This window comes from Prosopis cineraria, unplaced genomic scaffold, assembly GCF_029017545.1.
Source record: "Prosopis cineraria cultivar Desert tree isolate PC_DT_omini unplaced genomic scaffold, ASM2901754v1 PC953, whole genome shotgun sequence".
Classification (NCBI taxonomy): domain Eukaryota; kingdom Viridiplantae; phylum Streptophyta; class Magnoliopsida; order Fabales; family Fabaceae; genus Prosopis; species Prosopis cineraria.
Window position 1 is genome coordinate 26,693 of NW_026556278.1, and position 11,924 is coordinate 38,616.

General features: G+C 30.1%; 1 protein-coding gene across 2 annotated transcripts; it reads left to right on the plus strand.

Annotated features, from left to right (window-relative positions):
- The first annotated feature begins 9,990 nt into the window (after nt 1-9,990).
- On the plus strand, nt 9,991-11,871 carry LOC129298894 (vacuolar cation/proton exchanger 2-like). Of its 2 annotated transcripts, none has more exons than XM_054937338.1 (4): nt 9,991-10,353; nt 10,911-11,177; nt 11,508-11,575; nt 11,670-11,871. In XM_054937338.1, exons 2-4 carry the CDS (start codon nt 10,911-10,913, stop codon nt 11,722-11,724), a joined length of 390 nt encoding a protein of 129 aa, XP_054793313.1. In that variant the 5' UTR covers nt 9,991-10,353; the 3' UTR covers nt 11,725-11,871. The 2 variants fall into 2 exon arrangements, with proteins under 2 accessions (XP_054793313.1, XP_054793312.1); XM_054937337.1 differs by having other exon boundaries at nt 10,000-10,271.
- The last annotated feature ends 53 nt before the right edge of the window (nt 11,872-11,924 follow it).

Below are 11,924 nucleotides of genomic sequence, written 5' to 3' on the forward strand. Positions count from 1 at the left end.
GACTATATAAGTGGATGCGCTGTATGCCCTAATGAGTTAATTTTTTGAAGGGAGAGTAATGGCCCCGTAACATTAAGTTTACTTCGATGCCCCTTCTAGCTCGGTGTTCTGTTCTGTGTGCTCGCCCATGTACAAAGAATGCCATGAAAGATTCACTTTTCTTCAGCACAGGCCACTTCCAAAAGTTTCCACATACTATCAGTTTTTTCCAATCTCCCCGTAGTGTCATGTAATCTGCCACAGTAGCCTCTTTATCAAAGCATTCCTCCCTATCCGGAACAAGATCAATCAAGGGAAGATTAAGTTCAGACTAATTCTCAAACCAGAAGGACTATAATCTTATTTAAACTAAAGAATTGACAATTCTACCATAAATTAATAATTTAAATAATAATTCATGCATTTCATCGGTGACAATTTCATCCCCATGAATTAGTAGTACTCCATCTATTTTGAAATATAAGAAAAAACTTTTCTATGATTTCTCGACTTACGAAACAGCAATTTTTAGAGAACATTTATGACATCTTTCTAGGGACGGCCCTGATGAATGGTGGAGGGGACCGTGGTCCCCCAGCCATTGAGTCCTTTCAACGTGTGTCCCATGACAAATGGAATATGTACTAATGTGCGAAGGTCTTTTTTTGGATAAATATGAGAAGTTTTTAATTACCCACCATTACACTTTTCACACATAATTTAATTTAATATTAGAATATTAGCATATTACTTGGTATTTTATTTATTCACTATTTAACATATTAAATAAAATAATTGAATTAAAAGTTTTGTTATTGATAAATAATTAATGTCAACTTCTTATTTATAAAAATAAAAGTGACACTGAATGCTTATATTGTAACAAGCTATTATTTCTTTTCAATAAATTCTTATAAGAATACATATTATTTTAAAAATTGAGCAATTTTTGAATAAATTATTTCTTATTTTTTAAATACTTAGTTTAAGTGGCATGAAATTTATAATAATTTAGAGTTGACATCTGTATATATTATCATTTATTTTTTTATAAAATCTAAAGATTATATCTTGGATCTCTTATTCAAATTATTAACACAGGTAAAGATTATGTTAAAAATATAAATAAAATTTTTGTATGTTCTTTATTTTGTTAAAAATTAATGTTGAATAAATAATTATTATTTTACAATTTTTGTTTATTATAAATTTTTTTTTAATAATATTTGTTGAACCCAAATTGTGACCTCTCAAGAAAAGAAAATCAATAAATGTAGGAGTTACCGCCAAAATTTTAATAGGATGATTTTGAAAACCTTTTTAAAAAAATGGTCTACAATAACTAAAATAGGATTCGAGAGTCAATTGTGTGTAGGAAAGGTATTAAAGCACCCCACATCACCCGTTCATGAGAATAATTACTCTAAGTTGACTAAATAAAATTAACATGACCTTAAATGAAATTTAATTACCCTTAATAAAACAAAAAAGAAAAGAGGAGGAAAAATTAAATAAAAAAATATTATTATTTACATGGGAGGACTTGACTTAAGATCAAAGCCTACGGCCTATATATCCTATAATGAGAATTAAAGTTCATGTAATTCAGGAGTAAAAATGTGTGTCACTTCGTTGGTGACTTTTGGAAGAATGATTTAAATTTTGAAAAATAATTTCTTGATTGAGTTTATATCTTTTAATTTATAAAAGAAATTTATTTTTTTATTTGAGAAAGGATTTTTTGGAAAAAAATAGATTGAAATTCTTGCAGAGATTCTAAAAATCTCATATGAAAATTAATTTATTTTAACACACCTACAAAAATCCTAAAATCTCATACAGCATAGAAATTATTTTTCAATTCATTCATTTATAACAAAAAAAAAATCTCTTCTTAAAAAAGGACTTTTAAAACAAATCAATTAAACACCATATTGGTATGCTTGTGGTAGTATATTTCAACACACGGCATGCCAATCGATTGATTACCTGCAGAGATTTTAAAAATCTCACACAATGAAAGTAGAAGGAGGAGGAGGCTATGTCTAAAAAAAAACACCCACATAAAGTGAAAGGAGTGGACGAACCAAATTTATCACATAATTCCTTGGAATCAAACAAGGTAAAAGTAAGAGAAGGGGAAAGCTAATAAACAATTAAAAGATACAAACAAACATGATTAAAAAAATCCGTACCTGATGCGTGCATTTGGGCACAAAACATTAACTGATAAGCTAATAAACAAATGATATATGTAGAACCAATAATCCAATATACCATGCAAATCTCCTGAAATTCTTTCAATCGCCTTAAATACGCAAGAACAAGAGAATAAAGTTTAGTATAGAAATAGCAAGGAAGCATATTAGTCATGAGGAAGATGGGTATCAGACAACCTTGAAGTAGTAGCAAACCATAAGGAGGCAAACATTGGCAAAGAACTTGAAGGGATGACTATAAACACTCTCAGGACAAATAAAAAATAACCAAAGATGTGTCTAGAACTTTAGATATATTTGCCTCCATCTCATTGAAAATGTTCATTGGCATGAGAAAGCATCTAGACACATGATGGAAACATAATGCATGCCCTCAACAAATTTCCTATTCCCTGTCCTATCCTACATCCTCTCTCTTTTTTTTTTTATAAATGAGAATTAGGGCCTCCATTTGAATCCCATCAAATTATAATTTAAGATTAATTTTATTTGACTTTCACCATTTTCAATCAAGGCACAAATTTGGGATTGAATTTTTATTTAACTTTTCCTAATTAAAGACACATATCAAGGCACAAATATGAGAATTTTTTTCTTTAATTTTATTTATTAATCTCATTTTTTATTATTTTATTAAAAAAAGGCTTTTTGATTTTTTATTTTATTCATTTATTTTTGTGGAGGCTTGAACGAAATGAGGTGTTTCACAATATTATTTATTTTAATTCTTATAAAATAAACAAACAATAAATCCCCGCGTGCGAATATTATTTGTAAAACTTACCCCCAAATTTTAAATTTTGGTTCCGCCCCAATATCTTTCTTAATTAATATTTTTTATTAAATGATAGTATCATTGAATTGAATTAGGCAATATGAAGAATTGATTACAAGAATATTTTTAGCAAGTTACTGAAAACTCAATTGGTTATTAATAGGTCAAGTATTAATGATCAAAATGGTAGTTGAATAATGATTAAATTAATTATAAACATTATCTATTTATTAAATTGGTTAAGAACTGGTTTAATAATTTATTAATTCAACCAGACAGGTTGTATTTCAGTCTAAAAAATTTTAATTTCAATTATAATTATTAAAAAAATCAATTATACTATTGGAAGTAACAAATTTTTTAACTCTAAGAGGTGATTAAAATTTTATTTAAAAATGGTGGGATTATTTTATTATTGCTCCGCGCCTCCACACGGTTAGACACGCCACGAAACAAATGAACCGCTTTTGCGGATTCACGTCATACCAATGATAGCTCTAGTTTTTGGAAAAATCGCACCAAAGTCCAATGAAACAAATTTAATTATCAAGAGGCTCCATAAAATGCATTCCCTCCATTTTAAATTACAAAATATTTTTAAATAAAATCTCACATATCAATAAATTTTATTAAATACACTTAATAACTTTATTTTTTTAAAATAAAAATATAAACTTTTAAAAATCTTTCATTTAATACTCCATTAATAAAAGAATATTAAAGAGAAAGAATATATGAGAAGAATAGTATTAAAAAATATCATTAATAAAATTTTATTTTTATAAAGTGTCTTATATTTTGGGACACTAAATTTTCTCTAAAAGTGTCTTATAATTTAAGACAAAGAGAGTATAAAATATTTTCCAAGTCTTAAATATTATGCATTACAACTTAAAAAGAACATTTATAATTGGGTAAAGAAAAATGATAACTTATATATGAGTTTAATATCAAATTACCATTTTTCTTTATTCAGTTATAAATATGTAGGACATGAGACTTGAAAGAACGCTATGCATTTCATAAGATTTTTTGGCAATTAAATTTACTATGGATATGAGACTTGGAATCTAGGTGTGATTTCTCTTAGTTCTTTGATCTCGTTGGCGGACAGATATCGATTATCTAAATTTGAAAATTATAATATAATTATAGTTTCATAGTTATACACGATTTTTAATACAAGTCAAATTCAATTTTAGAAAAATCACTATTGAGTCTCATGAAAGGATTCTAATTACTTAAAAAATTTCATGAAACGGATAAATCAATTTGCAGTTCCGATAGACTTTGATTTAAATAATTTTCGTTGCCTAATTACTAGATTCTCCTTTGCATTTTCGTTGCTTAATTGCTTAACGCATGGTGGCCACACTTTGTGAGTCATCACCCAGACGTCAATAAGGATGTGGCCATGAATAGCCCAATAAATTTGACAGGCCAAGAAAGAGAGAGGCCGTTGGGGGTCATGGAAGTCATTGGCAGCGATGTGATAGAGGCTAAACGTGATGGTGAGGTCGTCAAGAATGAAAGGCAATGAGCGCACGATAGAATGGTTAAAACACTGTGAGGCGGTCTGAAACAACTTAAATGAGAAACTTTTGATGTAGCAATAGAGCGTTGCTCGTAGGACCAAACCTCAAGTTCACATTCTCTCCAATTAATCCTGCCACACCTGATTCCTCGTCCTCCCTTACAGATATTAAGTACGAGTTCGGTTGTTTATTGGCTAAAAACTAATATGCCAAAAGTTTATTAATAAAAATTAGCTTTGTGAAAGTCAGTTATTATTCATAATAATAAATTTTCAGGCATACTAGAGATATAGAGACTCAATGTAAATAGGGATTCTTGAGATCCCTTACCTCATTTTGCCCGGATACAAATATGCAATAAATAATGAGAAAAAGCAATTTGATTAATGGCATAAGGCTATAGAGTTACAGAACTATAAGAAAAATTGAAAAAAGTAACTAGATCCTAAATACAAAGTTATTTAAAAGACAACTCAATAACCAAGTGATAGAGGTTGTGTTGTTGTTTGTTGCCTTTCTGTCCTCTATGGAACTCTATTTATAATGCTCGTCCGAGGTTATCGTGTCTGTAAAACTAGGAGCCCAGTGTCCAAATGTTTTGTGTTAAAATATCCATTTTTATTAGGCTTGATCTCATGAATTTTGAGTCACGTCTAAGACTCTAAGTGATGGTCCATGTCCAAATAATGATCCTCTAAACTTAGTCACTTTGAGTCTTAAAGGTTATATTCCCTTTTGACTCAACACTTACTTAGTCCTTAAGGTCTATTCATAATTTTTTTCATTGATCGTCTTATCATGCCTAACTCTTCGCTTCCTCTTATTTTGGGCTTTTTTTTTTAATTTTAGACATTTCCAGGCCTAAACAATGCCCCTTACATGCAAGTAGCTAGTGTTCACAAGCCACATGGCATGTCTATTCAGTTTGTACTTTCACGCTTCATTTATTTGTCTCCTTGTAAATATAAACTCCTTTTATGCCATTGTCATCACTTTGCTCTAGTACTCCCTGTTACTTACTAGCCCTTCAAGCTTCTATTGACTAGTTCCATTTGCCTTGCTCTTTTATTCTTCGAGTTTGTCTTTGTTTCTTACCAACATGGCCTCATCCAACACTAATCACCACCCCCCCCCCCTACTAACAATCTCGAGAGGGCTCTGCCGAATGACTAGGTAACAGTCCCGAATATTATTATGAATGTTTAGCTTTCCTACTCTTCACATTGCTTATGGGGTTCTTTTCTGAAAGTTTACTTCTTTTTAGGAGGAGTCATGCTACAAGCAAAAATTTCCAATGCATTTTGGTAAGCTTCTCATTTTGTTTTGCACCTTTTCCATTCGACTCTCTCTACTTTGAGTTTTCTTTTTTTGTTGATAGTAGCAACTTTCCAATAAGCCTTTGTCCGAGTAGTGCCACAAATGTTGGGTGTTTTTTGATTGCCCTAGACTATTTGTCCACACCTCCACCTAATCTATGGCTGCTCACTTTTGTACAAGACCTAGTCCTAGCCTAAAAGGTTTCTCCTTTTAATAATGCGTCTTGCAAGAAGATTTGAAACTGGCTTTAGTCTCCACCTTAATGGGCAACGTAGGTAAACCATCTGTAGGGGATTGACTAAGGGTTTTGGAAGGAGATCAGTATCTAATATCTATAACCTGATTGAGCTCTCCTTTCCCACCCTCAAGGTCCCTATCTCGTTACTTGAGGCCCCTTTCCCATTTCTAATCTCTGGGCTATAATGCATTTTTATTTAAGCTTAGCCTTATGATGGTCATGGTCCAGGATGTATTCATTTTCCTAAGGCTTCCTATCAACAGTCAAGCCAACCTTTTTACACTCAATCATGAGAATCCAAAGTTTCTTGTAATTTCTCTTGCCACCCATGATCTTCTCTATAAAGATGGCTCATACAATACCACCATTACGCGATATGCTACTTTATTTGTCATCGAACCCGCCTCTCATGAAGAACACTTTGTCTTTTTGTGGGTTCATTTGAGCTAATGAAATTTTGACTAAAGTGAAGGAAGCCCATGGTAAACAAGGTGCATCGGTTGAACCATAAGAAACGAGATAAGCAGAAAGACATATAAAAAATGCAAACAATAAGAGGATTGTTAAATTACAGCTGACCAACGAAATGTGTTTTACAACTTTTGTATAATAAGGTTGATTTTAATGCTAAACAAAACAAAATTAGTAAATGCAGTATTCATATTAATATGCTTTTAAATCATAAATATTAAATTATATATTTTTATATAACAAAGAATACATTTTTAAGTAAAAAATTCAAATTTAATCAATTTTTTTTGTACAAGTAAAAGAATTAAACACTTTAAAAGGGTCAAGCACTCTTGTGTGGAGGGTTATAATTGAATCTGACTCTACAATTGTGAATATGTTGCAACAGTTATTGTCAGGTTTATGTGTAAAGAATATAATCTTTCATTAAATATAGAATATGATTGATGATGGTTGAAATATATGAGTGAAACATATTTATAGGGAAGGAAATTTTAGTGTTTTGTTTTGAGTAAATCTCCTAAAAGTTTTCCGAAATTTATTGTATAAAAGTAGACTGGCCTTAAGTTTCTTGAGGTAATTTTGGTGTAATTTTATTTGGGCTTTGCCTCACTATGTTAAAAAAAAAAAAAAAGGTCAAGCACTCAAGCTAGTTGGTGAAAAAAATAAAAACAAAAATGATCATGTAAACATAAACACATAGGCATATTTCTCTTCAAATTTCACATCATGTTCATAATGATCACACACATTTCGCAATTTTTTGTTTTTCTTTCTCATCAACCACAGGATGTGCGAGAATCTCCTCACTGCTCGCACTTCACAATTTCTAATTATCACAAAATACTCCAAGAGTTTAAGTTACAGTTAGACGACTTAAAAATATTAATACAATATTAATTTCACTATTTTTTAACTATTTATTTTTACTTAAAAATTTTAAAATTTATTTTTTTGATAACCTTGTTACCAAATAGTTTCATTAGCTTTATTAGACCTTATTGAGTCTAAATAAACCCACTAACCACTAATACAATTCCCACATTATTCATTTCCAACCTAAGGTTTGTTCAAATAATTTTTTTAATAAAATACTCAAATAAATCATACCATCCTAGCAACAACGATATATTCACAACAACTCCATTCCATCCATCTATGTCAATCAAAACTTCTCCCATTCTCAAAAATATCAGAAATTTTAAATTATAAGAAATCCTAAATCTTTCATAGTCAAAATTTTTTTAAAAAAAGTGAAGAAATATACTCAAAAAAAATTTAAAAAATTATCTAGTCTTAAAAATCACTAAATCATATCTAAAGTATATATTCTCTTTAATCTTATTTATAAGACACCTTTTAAAATTAAAATATAGAATATATTGTGATAATTAAATTATTTTTTTAATTTTATCCCTTCTTAATTAGTGTGAAAGTATTTCATATAGTTATATTACTACTTAAAATTAAGGATAGAAATAAAGGTACATCTTACTTTTTTTATAATATTAAAAAAATACTTTTTTAAAATATATAAAATAATTGAAATTGTTATGTAATAAGGATTAGAGAAAGTATATTAGAACTTAAGGGATGGGTTTCGCTCCACTACTTTTTTTTTTCTACTATCTCTCCATTGCAAATCTAAACCATTTAAATTAAATTTATATTTTTAAAAAATTTTTAAATCTAAATTTTTAAATTTAATTTGACGGTGCAGATCTGCACTAGTTTCTCTCCATTTCTCACCTTTGCAAGGGAGAATCCACTTCTGGAACTTATGGGGTTGTTTAAAATTATTTTTATTTATTATTTTAAAAACTGATGTTCTGTAGAACATATTCTGAGAATAAAAAAATAATAAAAATAGATATTTTTCTCATTCTTTCTTGTCCTCCAGAACAATAATCACAAAATACTTAAAATTTATTTTTATTTTTTTATTCTTCAAAATAATATTTTATTTTTTTATTTTTTAAAATACTTTTTAAAAATACATTACTAAATAAATTTTTTATGCTTTTATTATAAAAAATAAACAACTGTTATCAAAGTAGGTTTTCAAACAGGTACTAAGCTTTTAAAAAGTTGCCCACCGACGCTGGTCTCTTCCTCTTTCGTGGGCATACTGGAATGCAGAAGTAATTGCTCCCCTTGGTAGATTTTAAAATTAATGGTGCGGGTCCCATATCTTCTCCTATTCATTTTTCATTTTTTTTAACAAATATATATCCCCTCCCAACGGTTCGCAACCCGGCCTTCCGCGTGTATATATATTATTTTATTTTATTATTCCTTTGTTATATCCTTCGTCATTTTTAATCAAATCTCATTTCAATAAAATAATTATATATTTTTTAAAATTAATTTTATTTTTTATATTTATTTTTATTAAATATCTTATAATAATATAAAGTTATTATCAATAAAAATACTTAAAAAAATAATAATTATATCTCAAAAAAATAAAAATACTTTATATCTCAAAAAAATAAAAATATTTTATATTTTTTAATACTAAACTCCTCAAAAAATATCTTATATTTTTAATAGAGGAAATATGTTTGATTTATATGTTTATTAATATTGATTATTTTCTTCTAAAATTCAAAGTGTTAAACTAAGTTTATATATTTTTATTCAAATAAATTTTTAATTATATTAAAATATTTATAACAAGTTAAGTTGTAACAATATTTTAAATAATTTAATTTAATTCTTCCTAATTTCATTTATTTCATTTTTTTAAAAAAACTATGACTTAAAATAAATTTTTCAAAATTTAATCCCACACTAATTCTAATCATTTTTTAATTCATTTTAATGTGTTAATTTAAATTTTTGAAATGTTACATTCTAAGTCTCAGTCTTATTGTAGTGGAATCAAGTCCTCTTCACTCAAATAAATTTTCGTTAATTTTATTTTAAAAATTTTAATGCTAAACTAAACAGAAAGTAGTAAATGCAGTAATTAGATTAATTTTAAAAATCATAAATATTAATTTATACATTTTTTATATAATGCAGATTACATTTTTAAATGAATAATTCGATTTTTGTCATTTTTTTTTTGTACTAGTAAAAGAATTAAAACCTTGAACAGGGTCAAGCGCCATACAAGCTAGTTGCCGAAAAATAAAAAACAAAAGGTCAAGTGATATTTATAGGTCAAGATGGTCTAAAGTATTGGACGAAATCTAATTGCAATTCTCTAATGGAGACAATATCATCTTTTCGTGTAATCATCATCAATGAATTAAGAGGAATCATGAATGTATAAAAATGGAGAGTATATTCATTCAGAAGCAAAAGCATAAATACATTGCAATAGAAAAATCCATAAAAAGTAAGAAATTGAAAATCCTACTACTTCAAGTGCCTCAGACGCTCTTTCGTCGAACCTTCGACTTCTTGTGTCACTTCTCTTCCATTTGCCGGCATCTACGCCACATATGAATATTGCCCTCGCCTCCTCTTTTCTTTTCTTCTTCTTCTTCTTATTCGGCTTAGCTTGAACACCCCCCCCCCCCCCCCAACCCCGGGGGTCTTCCTGATTCACTGCCCCACATAGACCATATAGCTGCCAAGAAGTCCAAGAAGATATAGACACTCTTTGTGTGGATCCCACCAGTTTGGGTCTCTTCTTTTTCTTTGATTTTGCTGTTTGATTTTTAGCCGAGCTGGATCCATCTTGGAGATCTTAGTACTCTTCAATTCAAATCCAGTGTCTTTCTCAGGCAATTCTCTTTATCTTCTATCTTTTGCGATTGATCTGGTTATTTGGTGGGCTTCGTGATTGCTGCCACTTTCTACTTGCTTGTGAGTTGTAACTTGTCAACTGATCTGCTTTACGACAATTACGATGCAATACTACTAATTTGTGGTTCACCTCGACCGTATCATTTGGATTGTGCTCAAAGCTGATGCCTTTTAGACTTGCCCCTGGCTTATTTTTACTGATCTTCTTGTTAATATTGGCGATGCAAACACATCCCTATTGGGGTTAGGTGCAAATCAAATGCTATAACGAGCCAAAATAGTGACATGAAGCTTTGAACAAGTGGGGCTGGTTGCAGGCCACATATTTCCATATATATTGCTTCGTGAAACGGTTGACATAATAGCTGCCAAGTATTCTTAAGGATAATGGAGTGCAGTAATCTACATTTGAGGAATACATTTTTTAATTTCTTGTGTGGCAAATTGCTAATAAATATACTCCTTGAGTTCCTGCATTTATATTAATTTGTACAGCACTTCTTTTAGATCATGTTATGAGCTTGTGAGGTGGCCTTATTCTTGGTTTGTCCGTGTCTGGTAATGATCAACATCTCCCTCGGCTGAAAAATTGGCATATTTGTTATCTCTGGATGCAGATGGGTTCTGCAGAGGATAAAATAGACCTTGACTCGGATGAGGAGATTGCTTTTAGACCTTCACCATCTACAACAAAAGTCCATACTTTTGATTTTGAGACAGCAAATGTACTTTCTCCTGTAAATTTGGCCAGCTCATCCTTCTTTAAGCGGACACAGATCCGGCCTATCAGGAGCATGTATAATGTCTTAATTAAAGCAAAGATCAACATGTTGCTACCTTTTGGTCCCTTGGCGATATTGCTACATTATGTGACACAAAAGCATGTATGAATCTGCTTCTTGGTCATCCAGTTGCCATTGGCTTTCAAACTTTGAATAAGATAAAAATGTGTAAGAAATAGGAAACCAGGTTAGAATTTTTATAATAGCAATCTCTTCATCACAGAGAACTTCCTTCTTAGGTTCTTTTGGATTTTGTTTTGGACTAGGAAACGACAACCTTGTGATATGCATGTTGATAATAACAGCCGGATATTATCAAATGGTTGGATTTGAAACCTTCTCAAAGTTTATAACCCTTGGACGTCTAACAATTGTTAGTTCATGGTTGCCTCTAAGTTTTTAGTTTATTAATGGTTACCTCATATTTGTTAGGGATGGGTGTTCTTTTTCAGCTTACTGGGTATTACTCCTTTGGCAGAACGCTTGGGTTATGCTACAGAGTAAGTGTTGACTTGTCCAACAAAATTGGATATTTGCTTGTTTTTCTTATTCTATCCACAGCTCTAACGATGAATTTGCTTGCATTTGGGGCAGGCAGCTTGCATTGTATACTGGACCAACAGGTATAGTTGTAGTTTTCATGGTATAAATCTTGTTAGGTATGAAAAGGAAGGTATTATATAGATAGTTGTATGAGGATGATAACACTATGAGAAGCTTTTTGTTGGAGTTTTTGGTCTGCAGTTTTAGGTTTTGTTATCCTTCATTCTAAATTTACTAAATAAAACACATGAATCAGGAGAGTTTGCTTGAACATGGTTGAAAGTTTTGCAGACAAATATCATGCAT